The following is a 22,256-nucleotide window of genomic DNA, read 5'->3' as shown; positions in this document are numbered from 1 at the left end:
AATGATACGCGTAACATAAGCACGTTTATGAACAATAAAATATTCTGCAGAGCTGCATAACAAATCTGATAAGCATACAAAAAATTTGGTTGAATAAAGGAAAAATTAAAAAAAAAAAAATGTATTATTCAGTCTCCTCAAATCGAAGTTAATTGGAAAACATCTTTCGACCGAATACATTCACAGAGAAAAAAATAGCAATCGTCGCGGATATATTTCCGCTCGTAGAAGAATAGCTATCACGTGATGTTTTTATACGAGTTTGCATTCGTATAAAAACAGTGTGATCAGATATACATATATATCTCAAATACAATGCACATCTCTAATGGTGGAACAACCGGAAACCGGTGTGAGCCAGAACAATCTCGTGTTCGTTGCAAGCTTCGATTACTGCCTCATCGTTCGTAGAGCCGGCGGGACTTGCGATATATTTAACGCCACTCTGTAAGTAAAGAGAGAAAAAGAAAAACGTTATACCAATATATCGAAGATATTGGGGAATCTCTACTTAGGGGGGCAACACGCAAATCAAATAACTTATCGCGCAAGACAAGTGAAGCAAAAATAACACGCTGTACGCACGAGTCTGGCTCGATCGACGTTGTCTCTGAACGGGAAGAAGGCGTCGCTGCTGAGAGCAACGTTGTCCAACTTCTTCAGCCACTCGAGTTTCTCGCTCTCCGTCAGTTTCGCGGGAACTTCCTCGTACATAGCGGCCCACATGGACTCGTCCATGTCCTTTCCCACAGACCCGTTTACGTAATTGTCGATAGCGTTGGAGATCTCCGCTCTCTTCACGCCTTTTTTAAATTTCATCCCCGTCACCTTCGGATGCTGGCGGAGCCACCTGGGATGCGCACATAATGAAAATAATCAAGAACATCTTCTCAATTAATATCCTTTAAAATGTAATATCTAGTTTTTTTTTTAATTTCCCAGAAAATTTACAATCTGTGTTTCATTCAGACAATAATTAAATGTTATGGGTGATATTAAATATAATATTGAACAATATTAGCACAATATTCGACATGCGAGGTAGTATCCACCGATTGCTACTCTCATAAACGTGGTCTACAATGAGCAGTGGGAGTATATGTACAAGAAGTATGAGTAAGAAATTAAGCAATCATAGACGCTTATTCTTCTCACATTCGAATATGATTAGTCAATCTTATTCTTGTAGACTATGCTATACTAGGCACTTTACATTCGCAAAAGTGTGCAGATACTTCGTTATTTATGACCTGGGAAAGACGTAAAACTAAAAAAAGAAAAAATTACGAACCAGTTGTCCGCCTTATCGCCGGCAAGTCTTGTACAGTGGATTCTCGACTGCTGCCCGGCGCCAGTTCCGATCACCTGTCCATTCTTAGCGTAACAGACAGAATTGCTCTGCGTATATTTCACGGTGATAGTGGCCACGATCAGATCGCGAACGGCGTCTTCCGACAAAGTGTTCGCCTTCTTCGTCACGACGTTGTCGAACGTTCGCTTATCGATGGCAGCATCGTTGCGCTTTTGCTCCATCACCATACCGTATAGAATCTTGCGCTCCATCGGAGACGGTACGTAGGAAGGATCGATTTGTAGCACGCAATAAGAGCCGTTCTTCTTCTTTTTCAGTGTCTCAAGGGCCTCTGCTGAGTAGCCAGGCGCGATAATGCCGTCCGAAACCTCTCTAAAGAAAAGAAAAGAAAAAATTTATCATATATATTTTATACATGTAATATAGTAAAATACAAATATAAAATATAAATAAATATAAATATAAAATTATATATATATATATATATAATTTTTTAGGTATGTATGCATGTGTGTACGCGTACTACGGTATTAAATTAAAAGAACCTTGTCCATTTTGATTTGGGTTTTGCGTCCCTTGCGACTAGCAAATGAGACTAGCTGAGATGTAAGATTATGAGATGTAAGATGTAAAATTATTGTTAGATGTTAGAGGATGAAAATGTTCCATGGGGGCAATAATCCTCTAAGACGCCTAAAATGATTAAGGTTCTCCAATCTATTCGTTTCGAAGCCAGTACAATCAACGTCAGCGCACGGAACAATTGCGAGATTTCGCAGTGTTAACCGCGAACGTCACGTACCGCGATATGATCTTGGCCGTTACAGCGTCGCACGGCTCGGACAGGGCGACGAAGTCGCCGAAGCTGGACATCCGGTCGGCGCCGCGTGCGCGAGCGTAGGCAGTCGCCAGTGGCGTGAGCTGCTCGAGGAGGTCGTCCACTTGGCACAATTTCGCCTGCGTACGGTCCAAGGGGATGCCGACCGCGGCGCCGGCCGGACTGACGTGCTTGAACGAGGTCGCCGCTGGCAGATTCAACGAGGACTTCAGCTCCCTCACGAGCTGGTAGCCGTTCAACGCGTCGCACAGATTGATGAAGCCGGGCGATCCGTTCAGCACGGTCAACGGCAGCTTCTCTAGAGTAGTGAATATCTGCGCCGGCTTCTGGTGCGGGTTCATGCCGTAGCGAAGGGTGAGCTGGGAGGTGCCGGCGCTGTACTGCTTGCGGAAGTAGTCCGAGATAGCGTCGTCGTACTCGGCGGTGTGGGTGAACGCCTTCAGGGCCAAAGTCTGCCTGCGAAGTCGCGAAGACATGTTAGACAATACTCGCGAGTGTTGTCCCGCGTCAGATTTACCTGGTTTCGAGGGAGGTGTTCCTGTCCTCGGTACAGTCCATCTCGTCGATCACCTTGTCGTAGTCGTTGGGGTCGCAGATGACCGTGACTCTCGCGTGATTCTTGGCGGCGGCGCGCAGCAGAGTCACGCCGCCGATATCGATGTTTTCAATCGCGTCCTCGACCGCCACGTTAGGCTGCGAGACGGTGCGCACGAAGGGATACAAATTGCACACCACCACCTGGATCAGATCGTAATTCTGCCGGTGAAGATCCTGCATGTCGGAGATGATCGAGCGAGCGAGGATACCTGCGACGATACGTCCCCGCGAAGGATGAGAATATAATGTAAAGATGAGGCGGAGATATAACATCGTAAGAAGAACGATTAGTTCTATATCGGTTTTACCGGCGTGAACGGCAGGATGAAGGGTCTTCACACGTCCACCAAGCATCTCAGGTGCCCCTGTAATTTCCGAAACATCTCGCACAGGTAGATCAGCATTTCTCAATGCCTGCGCGGTACCTCCAGAGGCGACCAGTGTTAATCCGAATTCGTGTAACTTCTTAGCCAACGGCAACAGATTGGTTTTGTCCGACACGCTCAGGAGTGCTGAAAAAATGGCGAAATTGTAGAAGTATTATATGCTGCATAAGCATTTATATGTTACATATTATATGTGTTGTATAAACATTGTATTATATGTAAACTTTGTTTATATCTTTAATGCTTGTCTACAGTATATTACATATAATATACATAGATCTAATATTACATATATATACACATATAGATATATTATATATTATAATATATATATATATATATATACAGATATTACATGTATATTCTCGCCGGTAATTTATCAAGATTCACATTATCACCGAGATCGCACGTAACAAATGAGCACAAGTGATCGCCGGCGACCACCTGTTGCACGATTTGAAATACAGTTTCATGAATAATTCACGCATCTCACGGGGAGATCCTCGATAGCGGGATGAAACTCGGATCTGATTAACTAGTAAACGAGATACGAATCGAAAGTTAATATTTTATCAACCAGCCGAGGAGACGGTGAGATGAAGGTCGGAAGAAATGGCTGAACATTGGCAGCATCACACGAGCAATTGAAGGTTAAACCGTCTCTCTTATTGTCGGTCGGCTTTATCGGCTCTATCGGCTCCCACGATGTAACTCACCTAATTTCTTCGTCGACATTTTCGGTCGTTAGTTTTTAATCGAGAGCAACTAATTTGTCTCAAGTCTTCGGAGGAACCGAGCAGCAACCGAGCCTGACGGATAAGCCTGCCTGATCGAGCAGCAAAGAGGATATTTGAAACGGAAGCGTGTTCTATTATACCGAACGATGCGCCAACACACATCCAGCGGGGCACACATACGCGATAAGGGTCATGACGTCGAAAACATCTTGCAACAACCACCGCGACTGTTGGTCAAATGTTATCTTCCAGAAGATACGAACGTAACATATTTGGAGTGACTGCTGCTGCAAATCGCCACCGCCGATTGTCCCCTTGAACGATCTCGTCGATGCATTATTCCTGTGCGGGCAAAAAACAGACACGCGTGAGCGCGCGACGTAAACACGATGCAGGACTGGAATGGAAGAATACGAATGTGTGTAATAACGGACACACGGTAGAATCTGTCTCGTATTACGATTATTCCGTTCCACCGCGATGGGCGATAATTGAATATCGTACGATTGCAATTCTCACGAGGCAGGACGTCAATTACCGATCATTTCAAATATTTCGCGCGAGAAACAAGCGCCATCGCGCGTTTTTACCGATCAATATTAACGAATAGAAGTAAAAATCGCACGACCGCGCGGTAACTGCCCGCTACACGTCCGGGAAAAAATTATTATATACGAATTTTTATCTCTATACATACCTATAATTATGTACAATTATATATGCCTCAGATCTAAAAAAAATGCTGTTATACGAATATAATTCAAGTGAATGCTTATGTTTATGGATGCTCATAGTATAAACATTTAATTGAGTCGAACTATTGTTTCCGCTTTTAATTAATATTCATAATGATCTTTTTATTTTATATAGACATATATAATTATATAATTATATATGTAGCTATACAGAGACAAGATTCATAAATAAATCACATGCGTAATTGTATATATTTATATACATATTTTACGTGATCACATATAAATATTTTTTCCCGGACGGAGTTTAGTGGTTTTGAGATGCTCTGTATATGCATTTAAAGCCTCTTATCTCTTTTAAATAGATTATATTGATTGATCTAGATAGATTAAGAGATAAGAGCTTCTTACACGCATACGTACTTTCTTCTCTCTTTCTTTCTCTCTCTCTCTCTCTCTCTCTCTCTCTGTCTGTCTTTCTCTCTCCTTGCTTCAATATGCCTAATAACTCAAATAAAAACCGATCGTACAGTCTGGATAGAACGTGAGCTTGGCTTGGCGACTCGCTGCTTCCTCTGGTAGATCGTAGTCTTGTTTTCGTCAGAGCGGACGAAGGAAAAAAGTCTCACTTGTTTAACCGAGATTAACTCTCTTCAAATCGCGATGCGCCGCTGCAGCCAGCCAGTGACGCATTTTTGTCACGTTTCACGTGAAATTTGCAGCGAACGCAATTTTCGCCGTCGTAGATAACGTTCCGATCGGGAGAAAACAGATTCGAATTCTCCAAACCTCCCCCCACCCCTTAAAGTAAGCGAGGAACGAATCTCGATCAATTCGAATAAATGTAACAATCGTTACATTTCATACATACGAAGCAATCCTGCTCGAACGATTTTAATCGAAACGAGATATTCAGTTGAAAAGTGGCTTCCCGGGAACCGACGGATCATGTCTCGTAATCTTTGTTTGAGAACGTCTCTTTTGGGGCGTGATAACATTTTTTTTGTCCCACGATGCCGACAGATAAGACGACTCGCCTACAGCCGAGCGTCCGTTTCGGCGGTCGGCTAGAATTTCGCGCTTCCCAGGCTTGCGATCGAAACGCGCGCGTAATCGGGATTTCGGGAAACTAAGAAGGAGGTGTAAGGTGTAACTTGGGCCGAAAGACATCACGGCAGACAGAGGCAGATCTGTCGAGAGGATAACAAGAAGAGGGAGTAAGTCACATTGCACGTTGTATACAGTGTATACATTATGACTACTTCGGATTATGTACATACGTACTGATACGCATTTGGAGTCCACGCTGGACGTCTAAGCCGGCGGTTTAGTATGTGCGAAGCCCGTGAAGTGAAGTGCCGTACGCGTTTCACCGTGACAACATGGCGGACCCGACGTTACAAACGTTCTGCTGCCACCACACCAACAAATCGGATATGGCGTTGATAATAATGCAGGAATTCAATAGGGATGCGTACAACATAGTGTGCATCGTCTCGTCGGTAATCGGTATGCTGGGAGCGATTTATCAGGTAGTGCTTCTTTCTTTTCTTCTTGTTTTCCTCTTAGAGAAACTCAAAAGGGCTCACCTTTCGCCGGGTTCTCTTTCTCTTGTAACATAACATAAACGTGGATGCAAGCGCATCGTCCTCCCTCAGAACATCGAAGATCAACAGGTGTCATCACATTTTGCGGTTAGGATTTTCTGTAAAAAAAAAATGCGACAGTCGAGCTGTAACTCAAGTCAGGTTCATTTTCTGTGTTCCTCCGCTTCCTTCCTTTTTCTTTCTCCCGCCAATACTCGCGTGTTTACACCTAGTTTGTCTCAAGTGCAGAAGGTGTATAAGAGAACGAATGTAAAATATAAATAATAAGAAAACGGAGGTAATGCGCGAGACGTGATGAGAAACAAGGGAATGTTGCTTGCAATCGTTATTCCCGTTATATCGTGTGGTGTTACGTGAATTCTCCCGGTGAGATGTGTCTTCTTTCGCCTGTGATTCACCTGTGACGAATGTTTATAAATCGTGTGAAAAATAAGATACTTTACAGATACTACCTCGAGAAGATTCGAGTCTTCCTTACCGTTGGAACAACTTCTCTTTATCCAGAGGACGAAATATTATTGTGTGGCTCGCTGTTGCTGACCTCTTAGCGTCTCTAGGTCTAGTTTATTATCGCAGCTTTACTATTAATGAATGAATTAAAATAAATTAATTAAAATAATTATATATAAATTACATATCAATTATAAATTAAAATAATATCCTGGGAAAAAAAGATCATATATGAAATTTGCCCATATATGGCTATATATAATCACATATAATCATTTATAATCGTTTATAATCATTTATAATCATTTATAATCATTTATAATCATTTATAATCATGTTTTCCTGGTAAAATAATAGAGAAGCATATTAAGCTGACAAAATTCGCTCAATTATTTGATTAAAATCTGCTTGATAACCACTAGTGCAGAGAATGTTGTAGCACATAAACTTTGATAAATTTGTCCAGTTATACTTTTGATCAACGAATGTAATTATGCAACAGTATAATTAACTTAGGACTAACGTAGGACAAAATAACTCTGTTTTATCTGATTGTTGTTCTATATTTGGCCAGGTGTGTGCGTGAGATCAGCATTATGGATGCGTTTCAAGTCTATCATGCCGATGGAGGATGATACTTCTAGCGTGGTCTTTTGCGCCTTGTCATCGGTAATATCGACACTCAACCAGCCTGATGGCTACACAGATGCTACAAAATTTGCGAGAGGATTGAGGAACAATCGTTATTTACCGTTCGCAGGCGTGGATCCAATATTTCTACATGGCCACGTGGATATGGACGTTGTGTTACGCCGTGGACATGAAGTTGCTATTGGGCAACAAAAGCGGATGTCCTGCTTACTATCACGTTGTAGCCTGGACACTGCCGGCCATCCTCACCATCTTTGGACTGATCATGTTGTACATACCAGATGCAAAGTCAGGTTTCACAGTTGATGCCGTTGCCGTCGTGCCTGCGCAATTACACTTAGAACACAATAATGATACTGATTACGAAATCGATCGTTACAGTTGTCACAACTCGACAACGTTATCCACTGCCGTTCTGCGTATCCTCCCCAATTACTGCGCCACGTACGTGCTGATTGCAGTGGTCATGATCGTGAATCCTATCATGTACATCGCGTCGACTCGAGACCTCGAGACTGCGGTTATGCACAGCATGGGCCAGATGACCGGCAGGGAACGGAAGTTACTGCACACAATTAGATTGAAGTTCGCCCTCACCAATTTAGTTTACTACATTTGCTGGGTGCCCAATCTGATCAACGGCATATTATTGTGGACCTTGTGGTTCCAGCTGCCGGTCAAGGCGATCATCATTTTATGGTATATAATGGTACGTCCGGAATTCCCAATCGTGTGAGAAACGCGCGTGCGATATTTAAGATAAGGTTCTCTAAGACGAGTCTTCAACCGGCAGGCTGTGACAAATCCACTTCAAGCGTTCTTTAACGCACTTGTCTACCAGAGGTGGACCAGGAGGGAGAAGCTTCGTTTGGATTGCTGTCAAGATGTTGGGAGCACAAGTAAAAGTAAGAAAGATACGGGTATACGTTTTTCCGAATCGTCTCCGTTGCTGCACCCAAAAACCGAATATACGCGGAATACGCCGTATATCAGTATAAATGGATCATCCTCTCTCTAAAAAATAAAAAAGTTGTTACCACTTTAATGTTGATTGTTCGATCACCAATTCTGTAAATATAGTATATAATATCAAAATTATGTATCTTGTATACGATGTCATTGAGATTCATACATCGTAAAATCGAGTCTGATCATTTTACATAACATTTTCTACGATGTTTTAAAGAAATGTGCAATAACACATATGTATATCGCATTTTTCTGCGTAATAATAGCCGCACGTTTCCTATCGTGGATATTTTATGAGATTTCGCGAGATTACATTGAACATACAAGAATCTGTTGGTTTTACGAAATATTTTGTACAACGAAATTTGTATACAATAAATAAAAAGAAATATAATAAAAGAAGAAACTAAGTGTGTAATGATAATTTGTAGAGCAAAAATTGTAAGATGTAACAGTATCTTGCTTCTAATATTTGAATACGGTAAACTGACAAGGAGATGCATCATAAAATAGGAAATTTAAGAAAAAAAAAATCACAACATGCGTTTTCTTCCAAATACAAGGTTCGGTGCATCTGTGTGATATATTATTTCACTATTTATAATTACTTTTGAAAAATACGATTTGTCAGTGATTCTCATTTCTTTTTGTGATATGACCTCCTATAGTGATATATCCTATAATGATATAGTAGATAAGAAGACGTAGCAAAATATACAGGTATATAGAGCATATAATAGGGGTTTCATTATTAATAACATTTTGTACTTAAATATTATGTGTGTGTGTGTGTGTGTGTTATGTACTAATAACTACTAGTAAAATATACTTTTTTCTATATCATAATATCACGATCAACAGCGGTCACACATGCATCATTGTATATACATACTATGTTATCCTATCTTAACGTCAAATACATCGTTTTCATACAAATCGATAATGAAAAAAGTACAAAATCTTATATTTTATGAATTCGTCAATATCAACATTAGCCATCTTGTGATTAATTATTGCGCCAGAAGCGAGAAAAATAAAACTTTATCGTTTATTTATCTGTAACGACTGTCAAATGATTAAGATTATAACGGCTGGCTCGAAATAAAGCGAAAAAATCGAGAGACGAAATCAACCTGAACATAAATGTACATATGAATCTCATACGAGTATCTAAATATATTGTACGAGCATTAACAGCCTGTTTTTTTTTTTTTTTTTTTTTAATCAAACTGATTCTGGTCACTTATAAGGATAGAAAAATCGTTTGCCTATATTTATATTTCTTGTCTCCGGCGTCATAACTGACTACATGGCTGAACGGAGGAATTGCGAATTCGTTAAATTATTGTTCTCTGCGCATCGAGTATTTTGTAATAAATTAAAAGAATAGGAAGATCTTGAAGATGATGAAAAATGTCGGGAATCGTCGCTGCTTATGAGAGCTTTGTAAAAAAGTTTTTCACGCAATGAACTTAAAGGATAACAAATTAGTTATCAATTTAATATCTCACTCGCTTATTAATTCTATAAATTTACGAAAAACGAGGAATTATATATACTTTGATGTTTCCTCATGGAACAATAGCGCAACTTAAATACGTTACTTGTAATTTCTGAACCTGAATTAGCAACGGCAAATCATCGATTGAAAAATTTCACCGATTGCGCAAAATATATGCCTGGTAACAATCGTGAAATATAAAAGTATAAAACAAGGAAATACAGAGATATTTATCCGGTAATTTTGTCTGTATCTCTGTCTTAAAATACCTGTTATATATGTTACAAGAGAGATATTTAATAAAGTCGTCCACTTATATTGACAATCCGTTTGGCACTTTGGCAAAGTCTGCAACATTATTGCGCTAACGTTTCAAAGTAAAATAGAGAAAGTAACGTTTCGCTTGTACACACACTCAAAACATAGAAAATATCTTATACTTAGGGCAAACTCAAGTTTCAAGATCGTTACGATGTCAAATTTGCACCATCAAGAGGGAAGGTTCGTAGCTCCAAGTGTCATGGATGTGATCTCACGAATGATCATCTCAGCAATCCTCCACGCTAATTCTTCTTTAGCCTGTCGATAGTAATCGAAATTGAATTATAAATAGTCTCGAACAACCAACCATAAGGTACTATGAAATATATTCACCTTATCCTGTTCTATATTTACAAGTCGTTTTACAGCACGTGTTAGGCGAGATTCTGAAATTCGCGTACAAAATTTTATACAATTTTATACATACATATATATATATATTTAAGCTTAAATTTATCCTAAACAAAGTTGTGCGTGTCTTACCGTATTTCCTATGAGGGTCTGGCTCTATCTCAGTAATAAATCTACCTAAGTTATCAATATAACCAATGCTCAACCTACAAGATACACCGGATTATAAATACTGATGGATCACAAACCAGTCGCGTTACCTGCGCGTCTTACAATGTTAAGAACTGATAAGATACATCAGTATAATAAATACCTGTATTTGTTACGTTTCCACAGGGAATCTGGATCGTAGAGTTGCCTGGTGTCGATATTCATGTGATTGTTAATATTCCTCTTATTATCAGGTAACCTGTTGCCATAATTTGTTATCTGAGAAGTACTTGGCATACTAGTGCACACTGAGCTCACTTCGCTGCTGCAATCCGAACCTGAGGACACATTTCGCGAGTTTATTATGCTTCCGCACGCAAGAAAGTGTTCGCGGACCTTCACGGATACAAAAAACAAAAATATCACATCTCCGGCAGAAGTACCTTACCTTAAGAGTAGTAACACATTACTGATATCAACAATCGGCACCAACCTGTCCTCCTTATCTTGGCGTGTAGACTCGGACATGGACTGCTTTGGATGGTACTGATTAACTCCGATAAGTATTTATAATACAGCTGCGACGATAAGAAGGCTGGGAGATAATACTAGAAGCACGTAAACGCGCGACTGTGTTGACTTACGTTCCGTTTACTTTGGCGTGAGAATTCGCGCGTGGTCGAAATGTGGTGGAAATCTAGATGACACACGCATATGCGCGACATACCTTGTTGAGGAAATTATACACGATCTTGTTGGGCTTGTCGAAACAATCAGGCTGCGGTCCACCCTCGTCCTCGCGGCAAATGTTTTGTTCCACGTGAAAGCGTATCTTATCGCTAAATCCAAGGGGCATCGTTGCTTGCAGGCTGAAATACCTGAGGACAATACCAGTGATATTCATGTAGAATGTTTATTTCTCGATCGACGGAGTTTCAAATCTCGATGTCGGACGCGTGTATATGAGTGAGTGAGTGAGTGAGTGAGTGAGTGAGTGAGTGAGTGAGTGAGTGAGTGAGAGAGAGAGAGAGAGAGAGAGAGAGAGAGAGAGAGAGAGGCGTGTGAGAGCCTGGAAAAATTACTTCTCATAAATGACAACGGCGTCGGACTGCGCTTCTTCGGGATCGGCCGCGCCTTTCTTGTCCAGGAGATTCTGCTTGTAACTGATCACCGACATCCAGAAATCCAACAGCTCCCGCTTATTCTCGAGTTCCATAAACTGGAATGTAAACAGAATGAATAGAACCTCGAATTCCTAAATCTAAATTCTCGCCGTGGAATGAAAAAAAAAAATCGGAAATCTGGCCGTACCTCCATGAAATAAAAGAATGCGGTTTCATTGTATAATATATCCGCTAACTGTACATTGCCACTGGTGAGCACGTCAATTTGGTGCTTGCAGTGAAATTCGCTTCGTAAAAAATCGTTAATATACCTACAAAATATTTTATAGACATATATATATATGTTTCAACTTATTATAAAGAGAGCGGCATTGATACATAAAAACACTAAGGAACATTGAAAATAGCCCGACCAGAAGGATCTATTCAACTGGGCCAAAAATTGTTGGACACATCCCTCCTGTCCTCAGTGATACTTTTGGGCCACCCTGTATGAACCCATCTATTCTCATTTTGCCAATGAATTGGGATTACTTAGCCTTGAGAGCCTTCCGCCTCTCTATCTTACCAAGTTTCGGCCCAATCCGATCTTCTGGATAGATTACTTTCTCAATGCTTCTTAGTATCTCTTAGTACATCATCCTATACTCACTCATTCTCTAATATATCGTATACTATGCTTTGAATAGCAGATAGGCACCGTAATATAGGCTCAATGTTCTCCTGCGCAACAGCTTTCTCCATGTTTAGCCTTAATTCTTCAGATATTTGATTTGCACCCAGAGCTTCCTTAACAATATACTTCCTGTAAATCCTCAGAGCGTCCTGCTTGCCCGTTGTCATGTCGTGTCTCTTGTTTCCACAATCGTGGTTTGATTGTCGCGTCTCACTTACCACCTGACTAGTCTTTGGCATACCACTTAGAACGGATGTCGTGTTATCGCTACTCGCATCCTCATCGCATGGTACTTCGCTGCTTGTTTGAGTATCTACATCGTTAGAGAATACGTTGCAACTGAGATTCCCCTCGTTATTATTATCTAAAGAATTAGGCAAAGCATCTATTAATTCCTTTTGATTCGAGCATCTGGCCTTTTCCGCGCAGCCGGGCATACCGGACGCGCTGCACAGGCATTCCACCTCCAGCCAGAACTTGATGAGAGCTACGCGTTTCCTAGTGTCCATAAACTGTATGAAATAACCGAGGGCACTCTTGTCCGTAAGTACTTCCGGGAGGGCTTTGGACAAACGGGAACTGAAGGAGTATGCCTCCTCCTTGATGTCACAACCGATGATTTCTTCCTCTGCTTCTTCCTCGAGGCTGCACAATACGCCCGGCGACGTTTGAATGGATGCGCCGCCATTGAACGCATCTGACGCCCAGCTTCCTGAACTTGTCGATTTGGTGGGTGAGCTTTCTAACAATCCGGACTTGTCCCTTTGTCCTGTAAGACCACCAGATAAGATTCTGTTACAAGAGGAATCGGCAACCGGAGGGTGATACCGCGGGAGGAACCCTATAGATACCCATACGAGCGAGACGAATCCCCGTGGAAAAACCGTCGCGGTCCTCTTTCCATCGATACGGGAAATTCGCGGAATATTCCGACTGACTTCGCTCTCTCGAACGTAAACACGACGTAAAAATGACGGGCGAGTCGCGATCTCAAATGTCAAAGGGTCACCTGTCCCAGGAACGAGGTTAACGCGTCGAATTGAAGAGGCTCGTCCCTCTCTCTCCCTCTCTCTCTATCGCGACCTTGGTCACGCTGGTGGAATCAACGGAGACGTAATTACCAATCTTCCTAAAAAATTGGAGCATCGTTCGTGTCAGCGCGTAACATGATAAGAGTTGCCGATGCAGGAAGGGTCACAGAGATAAATATAAACGGCGGTGAGGCTACGTGTGCATAGCCCACGGAAGATGAATGGAACACATCAGTTTCGGGTTAAATGTCCGACGTTGACGCGCGGCCGATCCGAACGACAGCCTCCCCGAGCTTTTCGTTGTTCCCGACGTCGATCCGCACCCCGGTTACGCGCGTATACGACGCACGACATTTCGCGGTGGCGTCATTACACGGGTCGGCCCGATCGTGTGACAGATCACTGTTGTTTGCATCGCCGATTACGACACAATCGGTGCAGCAGGTGCAGCAGGTGTAGAAACTCGGCGGCTCGAGTCGCTCACGTTCAGGCTGCGTTCCGTTTGGCCACTTGCGCGCCGCAAGCGTCATTCTATCTTGATCGTTCGTCGCATGCCGAAGGGAGGTGGAACGACGCTCGCAGCGCGTGAACGTTCAAATGGAACGCAGCCTCGACGCTCCGTTCGATCGTAGCGACTCGATAGCGAGACTCTCGCGAGATTTCGAGAGACCCATGAGTTGTTCGCGAGAACGCATTCGCTATACTTTCTGCACTCGGAGCGACGCGCTTTCGCGAAGGCGAAGAGGCGAGAGCGAGATGGAAAGTATAGAAAGGTGTAGAGTACAAGCGGCGTGAATATGGTTTCTGTTCACGTTAAACAGCCGATCTATCGAGACTTTTGAAATTTTGAACGTTGAACGCGTACAACACGCAATATGGCGCTCGCGTCATTGCGAGAGATCGTCTGTGTGTGGCTTTATCTTGCGCGAATCGTGCCTCCGGGCGATCGAGGAGAGAGATGACTATGACTAAAAATACTTATCAAAGGTATAGTTTCACGCGCATAACGATAATTATGCTTATTTCGCTATTTTATCCTCCTCATGTTTGCACAAACCAACCTTGCAAGCGCGTAATATTATTTAATATTAAGTAGTATTTGTAGAATATTAATAGATGGTTGTATATCCATTCCTAATAATATTAAAAAAAAATAATATTATTTAATGTTATTATAATATTATTTATTTTTTAAATATTCAACTCTATATATATTATTTTTATTTATATATATTTTTTCTATATATTTTTTTTTAATATTCTAAGAACATTTTTATAATATGCCAAGAATATTATGTGAAGTGGACATATATAACACCAACAGAACATTTAGAAAATATTGCATAATAACATTTTTAGAATATAATAAGAATATTATTTTAATATTGAATAATATTCATATAATATTCAAGGAATATTACGCGCTCATAGAGCAGATGGAACAAAAGATGACGTCAAAATGACAAAAAATGATCTAAAAAGAGTTTTATGGTCATCTTTTTGTCATTTTCACGTTATTTTGATGTCATATCCTGTTCTACCTGGGAGAGCGGGGTTCACACACAAGGGAACGAAGTGATAATGATTATCAGGCGGTTTTGTTGCGCCATTGCATTGCTATAGTTCACATAAGCGTTACATCGAGGACGAAGTAGCGAGAAAAAGAGAGAGGTGTCGTGCCGTTCTCGATTTCTTTTATCGAATTCCGTATTCGTAATATACGTGGCGTAAAACAGTTACGTGGAGATCGATGACTTTGTCATGTTATCGGCAACGACGGAAAAATCCAACGTACGTTCAACCTGAATGTACTCGTTCTTCGGGAATTTCGTATCTTGAAATTCTGGGCAAATTATAAAGTCGCAAGACAGATATAAGTGAGATTAACATTCACGGTGTTTCTTATTTCGTATCTCATTTATATCATAATATTTTACATTCAACCATACGACTTGGCACGTCGGGACACCTTTGATCATTTCGGAGATATTTAATTTGGATGAATATACTGTGTGAAAAAAAAAAAATGCAAATAGCACACAATATTAGTTCGGAGGTTATTGCTCTGTCCCAGTATCAAGAAGATGAATTAATACGAGGGAAATTAGCAATCTGAAGTCATTTCGACCGTCGTTCACCGTTTTGTTAGCCGTTATATACCAATAAAACGTGAATTCGACGTGAATAAAAAATGAGCCGTGTTATACTTTTATTTCTTCGCTTAGGAGTGGCCGGTGCAAATTTATGGCCTTGCTTTTCGACGAACACAGCGAGATTGGGGGATTATTATTTACAGAAATAAAATGGACTCTGTTTTACGTTAACATGACATCTCTCCGTTTCTATTGACTCTTGACCGCGAAGGATAAGTGATGGACGTGCAAAACGCTCGAGGTTGATGTTCGCAAAATCGGCGTCGTGTATATGTTGTACCCTTCTTTAGATTGAGAAATTTTTTACTATTATATAATTTTTAATCCTTCATATATATATAACGTCAAAACTATTACAATTAATTTTTATAATTTAATAGACTATATAGCTATATTACATATTTATTTTATTACATATTTATTTTATTATTATTATATAATATTATATAATATATTATTATAATACGGAGGAGAAGATGGGATTACATATATTTCCTCATTCTTCTTAAACTTGAACATATTTCTACACAGCAGAAATGTTCAAAATACAGAATAAAAAATAATATCGCAGGGATATCCTAAATAAATCGCGTCTGTAGGATATTTCTGTGATTTTCAGCATTTTTCCTATATTTTTACACTTGGACGAATGTAATCGTTAGGTTTTCAATTGGAAATATTGATTATTAACAAAGTTATTGTACAAAATGTAAATGGGGGGCCACAATACCGTCTTCTCTCCTAATAAATATTGTTTTATTATTATTGTAATATATAGCGAGCGGATACCAATCGACCATGTTGCGATTCTTCACAGTAACTTTCGATTTGTCAATTATGATATAACTAGTCCAATTTAACAATCGAGGTTGACTGTGAGCAACACGGTCAAACGGGACGCTCCCTCTCAACCTTACGCGTTATGTGCAAGGCCGACAATCATGTAAAGGTCTTAGCAGAATAGCTGACATATCCCCAGTAAGCAAGAAATCATTAACGCAACGTTGTTACAATGATATTTTATAACATGTAACGTTTTCAAATATGTAGCTCTTAATGTTGCACGTAATGTCATTGTTAACAATATTTGACCGAAACATTAAAAACAATATTTGTACAATATAATTTTAATATTTAGGAATATTATATTACATTATCAATTAACAGTATAAGAACACTTATAAAATATTATGTCAAAATGTTTATAAAGTTTATAAACGTTTATAAAGTTCACGTGAAATCAGTGTTTCAAAAGATCGGTTGAACGTTTCTTGCTCACTGGGAAGTAACGCGCAATACTTGTGTCTGGAATCTTGAGCTGAAGAATAAAAAAAAAACGATAATTTAGGCAATGATTTTGGACATAAATATCGTCTTAAAATTACAGATTAACCACTCTGCTGAGGCCCTAATCCTCCGGAGGATGATGCAGCGTGCACGAGCGTTCGTCGAAGGTGCGTTAAATGAGCCAGTCGAGGATCGTTCCGCGAGGTGCGACCGCGGCACGAGATCGATCGTGTGCACGTGCTTCGGACGAAAATACACATGAACGGGCGATCCGATTGCGTGTACGCGATCGTACGTACGTACGTACCGTCGACGACGACGGCCCCGGCGGCTCTGTCAAGGTAGAACGCGCGCGCGCGAGGGCAACGGCCGGGCATCGTACCCGGCCGATCCGAAGGCTAAAAGGTGGTAGAGAGAGTGTCGAAGACACGAAAATGTCTGTCGTATACCGGTTTGTCCACGCGAATGCCAACGATTATGTCCGAGCCGGCGACTCCGGCGAGTACGACGGCGCCGGGATAGATCCGCTCGCGCCTCAGCACCGCCGTCCGCAGTCCGCAGAGTTTCCTCAAGACCCCGTAGTTTCTCCGTCGAGGCCTGCTTTCGCGCTCAGCACATTTTTCACGCTCGTTATCCGAAGAATTGATCGCTCAGCGACGCTGAGATGACGACATCGAGAACGACGACGACGACGACGACGATCATGCTTGCCCTCTGCAGCTGCGTTATCGCGCTACCGCTGTCCGCCGCGCCGGCCGTTTACGACCAGAAGCAGACTGGCGACCTGAACGTGCAGATTGAGCTGAAGAATGTGCACGTCGTCGCGCTGCTCGACTCCGAGATCCTCGAGGATTACACGGTAAACCCAGAGTCCTTCCGGGATCAAAGAGTAGAATCGAAATGCGCGGGAATGCGACCGGATCATTGTTTCTTACTTTGTGTCGCGCTTCTCTCTTCGTATCCCGACGACGGAGTTTGCGGGAAGGCAGAAGTAAGAGACGGTAATCTTTATGTAATGTGCACTCGAAACGCGATATTCCAAGCGGCGGCCCTCACGCGGCTTATTTATAATTCTCCGTGTTCCGAGAGCTCATTACATGCGCGCGAATGCAAATGAAGTGAGAAATAATGGTGCGTTATGGTCGGGATTACGTAATAACAATTCGTTGGGTCCGCTTGATCTCACGGATTACTTGCTTAATCCGTGTAATTGAATGTATGATGTATAAAGATATCGCTTAATTGACTCTTCGTCGCCTCGTTACTTAGGAAGAGTCTAAACTCTGTTATTGTGTCGAATTATGACGTCTGAAGCGAGGAATTTATTTTCGGGAACCAGAAAGATAACGTTCCGATATATTTCACCGATCTTTATATCAGTGTCAAACGCGGGTTTTTATATATAATTCATGTATACTTTGTTTATGTACATAGAAAGAAAAGATCTCGTATAGGAAATCTCGCGTAGAAGGCAAATGACCATTCGCATGTTAAAGCTCCGAAGTATCGTTATGACTGTCCTAGTTATTAACGTCAGAAGCGAGGAACCGCATATAAGATAAAGTTATGAGAAAAGAGAATTAAAAAAAAAGGTTCCATGTCAAATTAATTTTGCGACTATTTATTGATTTAGTTGGAGTAAAAGGAAAGTGTTCGTCCAATTTTACAAGTGTGCTGAATCACAAATGCCATTTTACGGATGTATCCTTTTATTTGCAAGTATGACGCAAAAAATCTTAGCGTTTTTTTTATCATTTTGACATCATTAAACAAGGACAGTCATGGCGACTATTCCGGAGCTTTAAGAACAACACAGGTTGAAATGAAATAATAATAAATTTCTGTTCAAGAATATAAATACGTATGATTCTTTTTTGTAACTATTTTTTATATATATGACGAAAAGTGAAAAATATTGCGGCTAACGGAGATTTAAGTACGCAAAGTACAGATTGCAAAATATAGATTAAAGGACTACAAAGGTATACAGTTAAGGCCAAATTTGACGCATAAAATATAACGAGCTTATAGTTATTCCAATTATTTCTGCTCCCAGGGACTTTTTATAGTCATTTTCTCGTTCACTTTGACATGATCGTGAACTTCTGTTCTGCCTGGAATAATTTCTCGCTCGATGCCATAATTCAACATGGCAACTACAGTGAGGAAACAGACAGATCTGTAAGATCGGTGTGTCTCTCTCCGACATTTCTTGTTGTCTCTCTTGCGTATTCCGCGAGTCTCTGATGTATTCTTGTTCTCGAAGAATATCATACACGCATAGCGATATTCACCGTCCACGTCGTGCGTTTGTCTGTCGGCAGGATTACGATTACTTCTACGACTACGCCGACTTCACCATCAAACCGAGCGAGAGGCCCACCTCGAGCTCCACCTCGGCAGGGAGCACCGAGGAGGAGAGCGACGTTGCGCAAACTGTGGAGTCCGCACTGTCCGAAAATCCGACCGCTTCTTCGGCGTCTCCTCCTGTTAACTCCACGTCAAATTCGATCGACCAAGAAACGCCGAGCGTTGATCCGTCGTTGAACGGTACCGTGAACTCTACGTCCAATACGGACACTAAGAACCAGCCGAGCGAGGAAAACGGGCCCGAATTGATCGATTCGGCGTTATCCACGACATTAGCATTTTCAACGCCGCCGGTCAGCACGCCGAAGCCGTACGTGCAAGCGCTGCGTTCCAGGAGACGCTGCAAGACCGGCTACATCCCGACCGGCAACGGACGTTGCCGGCGAACGAATCGACGGTGGCTGTCGTTGTTGCCGTGAGTACATTCGACGACGTTCAAGCCATCTCTCTCTCTCTCTCTCTCTTTCTCTCTTTCTCTCTTTAAACCATTTCCAAAGTTTTGCGACGAAATACAAGATGAAGTTGAGCGACGAACGCCGTCGTCATATCCCAGATAGCTGAAGGTATCTCAGGATCATCCGGAGTTTGTCCAGGATTCCCGGAGGAACGCCTCAGGCCGTTCTAAGCGCATCCAGGACGGTCCAAGGACCGTTTCGTGCTGCTTGAGATCACAGTTACGCGAGAAAAAAGCGCGCGATTTCATATCCCCGTCCAGCGGGAGAGCTTCGCTCGCTCCTCGCGACTTTTCCCCGACTTCTCGGCTCCCCCTCGTTCCGATATCTCGTTCGCGCTAATTCGTCAATAACAAGGGGGTCGTCAGCTCCCTCCCGCTCCCCGGAACCCGTCTCCCACGTCCTCACGTCGTTATCGCTGCGGTTACACACGGAAAACACCGCTGGGAAGCCGTGTCTCGCCGCCGTTTCGGCCCGTAACGGCGAGCCGTTGCGGGCCGCTCAATTTCAATCACACCGTCGCAACGTTCCGCAACCCAATCGAGATGGACCATCACGGATCCCCGTGGTGGTACCGGTCGCGCGGCGACCCCGCGCGACGGCCGCGACCGACCGAACCGCTACCCCGTCCGCCGCGATCGTCGCAGTTGCGGAAAGAACCTCGCTCGGCTCACGTTGCCGAAGAAGAGGAGCATCTGGGAGCTGAGTCTGAGCTGTCGACGGGAGCAGCGTCGCGTGCATCGCTCGCACACATACGACGAGAACGACGACGTGTAATACTATCATCATCGGCACGACGATGGCGATGACGATCCGCGCTTTGCTTTTTTTCGGAGCGATTCTCCTGACGCTCGGCGAGATCAGCGCCGCGCCGAGGAGGTACGATCAGCGACAGGAGGGCGACTTCAACGTGCACGCCCAGCTGGAGAATCTCCTCTTCGTCGTGGCCATCCCCAGCAGCAACGACGTCCTCAGCGAGCTCGCGCTGCAGGCGCTGGAACTGAAGCATCAGCTGGGCTCGTCCACCGGCATCGTCCCGCCTCCGAAAGATCCCGAGTCGGACGTTGGGACGTTAACCGCGTTCAGCGAGCCCGATGACGACCAGGTCCGCGCCGACGAGGTCTACATCACCAGCACGGAAGGCGCGAGGAGAAGCGAGGATCGCCCGGAGAACGCCGATGAGAAGGCGAGCGGCTCGGAGCACCAGCAGGAAGTGACGTCGACAGCGAAGTCGAGCGGCGAGGAAGGGAGACCCATCGGGAGAGAAGCCAAAAGCGCCAAGGGTTTCGACTCGGCGAAGAGCCAAGGAGACCCGGTGATTCCGGGGCACCTCGGAAACGCGAAGGAGACTCTCGGGTCCAAGACGGAGGACAGCGATCGGGCCCGGAACGTGGTCGGGAGCCCCGACGTGGAACCCGGCAGGCCGGGCGCGTCGATGAAGAAGCAGCTGTTTCGCCGGGGCCTCGGCGAGGACGTCGCGCCTCCGGCCACGACGTTCGTCGTCGGAGCGGCAGAGCAGCAGGAGATGAAGCTGTTGGGCGACGGCATCGAGAACTGCGGCCCAGGAAGACGCCGTGACCCCGCCGGCGTCTGCGGCTTCGATGCAGAGCACGCCGGCTCTCCTCCCTAGCTTTAAGCTCGCTAAGACCGATCGATCCGCGGGATCTGCGAGAGCTGGTTGCCGTCGTCGCAACGTGATCCTTCCCTCGCTGTACAAGTGTAACTTATATATGTCCTTAGGTTGGGTATGTACCGAGCGAACGGCGGATTTGCGAGCTTTCCTTGTTACAATCCGGGAAACGTGTGCGCGCCGCAGCGAGCAAAGCGAGAATTCGGATGGAGATCCCGGGTTTCGGGCTTCGATTTGCTCGCGAGGTGGTTCGTCACGGACGAAATTCCGGCGCGTTTAGACGAATATATACATACACGGATGAAGGAAATCGGTCGAATCAACGTGACGATGAACGAACCGCGTTTTGCTCGAGGTAGACGGAATTCCCGGTCCTAAGGAACGGATTTATCAGGGATAGCCATAAGTAATGTCGCTTTTCGATATTTGTGCAACATTTTATTTTACTTAACACTTGGTTCTCTTGAAATTTCACAATAAGCACACCAAGCGTCAATCAATTTAGTCAGTGTATAGGTTTTACGTAACGATAAATCATGTCCACGAACAAGGTGGCGATGTCTGTGCAATCTGAAAAAAACGACATTACTTGTGGGTACCCCTAAAAGGTTACGAGCGCTAGAAATATTGTTCTCTTCAACACGCGTTCGATTCGTCCGTCGTCGCGTTATTAATCCAACCGGTCTCCCTTCTGCGTATTCATATTACATCTTCGCTTCGTTCGTTCGTCGTTTGTTCGTTCGCTCAAGTGCACACCCGCTTCTGCGTTTCCCCATTGTCTAACGATGATGAATGTTATACCGGAAGAAAGCGTTGCGAGAGCTTTCGATTTTTTTTGTATAAATCGGCGTGTCCGAAGCAGGGCACACCGAGTATAGCCACCCAGGATGTGTTTCATCGTCGAATAAAATGCATAAAACCACAATGGCGTTCTGTTGTACATTAAACGAGTTCTCTCTCTCTCTCTC

At 43.1% G+C, this 22,256-nt stretch overlaps 5 protein-coding genes across 7 annotated transcripts; 3 read left to right on the top strand and 2 right to left on the bottom strand.

Moving 5' to 3' along the window:
- Positions 1 to 5: 5 nt before the first annotated feature.
- On the bottom strand, positions 6 to 4,173 carry LOC106745111 (bifunctional purine biosynthesis protein PURH). The gene is made up of 7 exons (XM_014620399.1): positions 3,850 to 4,173; positions 3,056 to 3,259; positions 2,668 to 2,956; positions 2,115 to 2,606; positions 1,292 to 1,684; positions 586 to 850; positions 6 to 445 (listed from the first exon to the last, which is right to left on the bottom strand). Exons 1-7 carry the CDS (start codon positions 3,866 to 3,868, stop codon positions 326 to 328), a joined length of 1,782 nt encoding a protein of 593 aa, XP_014475885.1. The 5' UTR covers positions 3,869 to 4,173; the 3' UTR covers positions 6 to 325.
- Positions 4,174 to 5,947: 1,774 nt separating this feature from the next.
- LOC106745138 (G-protein coupled receptor 143-like) lies at positions 5,948 to 9,459 on the top strand. The gene is made up of 6 exons (XM_014620456.1): positions 5,948 to 6,097; positions 6,618 to 6,729; positions 7,197 to 7,291; positions 7,383 to 7,561; positions 7,655 to 7,982; positions 8,067 to 9,459. The coding sequence occupies exons 1-6, from the start codon at positions 5,948 to 5,950 to the stop codon at positions 8,289 to 8,291; spliced, it is 1,089 nt and encodes a 362-aa protein (XP_014475942.1). The 3' UTR covers positions 8,292 to 9,459.
- A 250-nt stretch (positions 9,460 to 9,709) lies between these two features.
- On the bottom strand, positions 9,710 to 13,832 carry LOC106745121 (A-kinase anchor protein 10, mitochondrial). Of its 3 annotated transcripts, XM_014620428.1 has the most exons (11): positions 13,487 to 13,832; positions 12,805 to 13,134; positions 12,342 to 12,729; positions 11,877 to 12,000; positions 11,648 to 11,784; positions 11,293 to 11,443; positions 11,059 to 11,173; positions 10,729 to 10,903; positions 10,548 to 10,621; positions 10,398 to 10,450; positions 9,710 to 10,322 (listed from the first exon to the last, which is right to left on the bottom strand). In XM_014620428.1, exons 1-11 carry the CDS (start codon positions 13,509 to 13,511, stop codon positions 10,233 to 10,235), a joined length of 1,662 nt encoding a protein of 553 aa, XP_014475914.1. In that variant the 5' UTR covers positions 13,512 to 13,832; the 3' UTR covers positions 9,710 to 10,232. The 3 variants fall into 3 exon arrangements, with proteins under 3 accessions (XP_014475914.1, XP_014475895.1, XP_014475904.1); XM_014620409.1 differs by having other exon boundaries at positions 12,342 to 13,134; XM_014620418.1 differs by lacking the exon at positions 13,487 to 13,832 and adding an exon at positions 13,217 to 13,364 and having other exon boundaries at positions 12,342 to 13,134.
- A 477-nt stretch (positions 13,833 to 14,309) lies between these two features.
- Positions 14,310 to 20,145, top strand: LOC106746321. The gene is made up of 3 exons (XM_014622827.1): positions 14,310 to 14,383; positions 16,937 to 17,695; positions 19,161 to 20,145. The coding sequence occupies exons 2-3, from the start codon at positions 17,501 to 17,503 to the stop codon at positions 19,623 to 19,625; spliced, it is 660 nt and encodes a 219-aa protein (XP_014478313.1). The 5' UTR covers positions 14,310 to 14,383; positions 16,937 to 17,500; the 3' UTR covers positions 19,626 to 20,145.
- Positions 20,146 to 20,298: 153 nt separating this feature from the next.
- LOC106746315 lies at positions 20,299 to 22,213 on the top strand. The gene has a single exon (XM_014622814.1). It carries the CDS (start codon positions 20,458 to 20,460, stop codon positions 21,286 to 21,288), a length of 831 nt encoding a protein of 276 aa, XP_014478300.1. The 5' UTR covers positions 20,299 to 20,457; the 3' UTR covers positions 21,289 to 22,213.
- Positions 22,214 to 22,256: the final 43 nt, after the last annotated feature.

This window comes from Dinoponera quadriceps, unplaced genomic scaffold (genome assembly GCF_001313825.1).
Source record: "Dinoponera quadriceps isolate SergipeBrazil2010 unplaced genomic scaffold, ASM131382v1 scaffold120, whole genome shotgun sequence".
NCBI lineage: Eukaryota > Metazoa > Arthropoda > Insecta > Hymenoptera > Formicidae > Dinoponera > Dinoponera quadriceps.
Note: the sequence above shows the minus strand (reverse complement) of the source record. Positions and strands in the feature narration are given on the sequence as shown.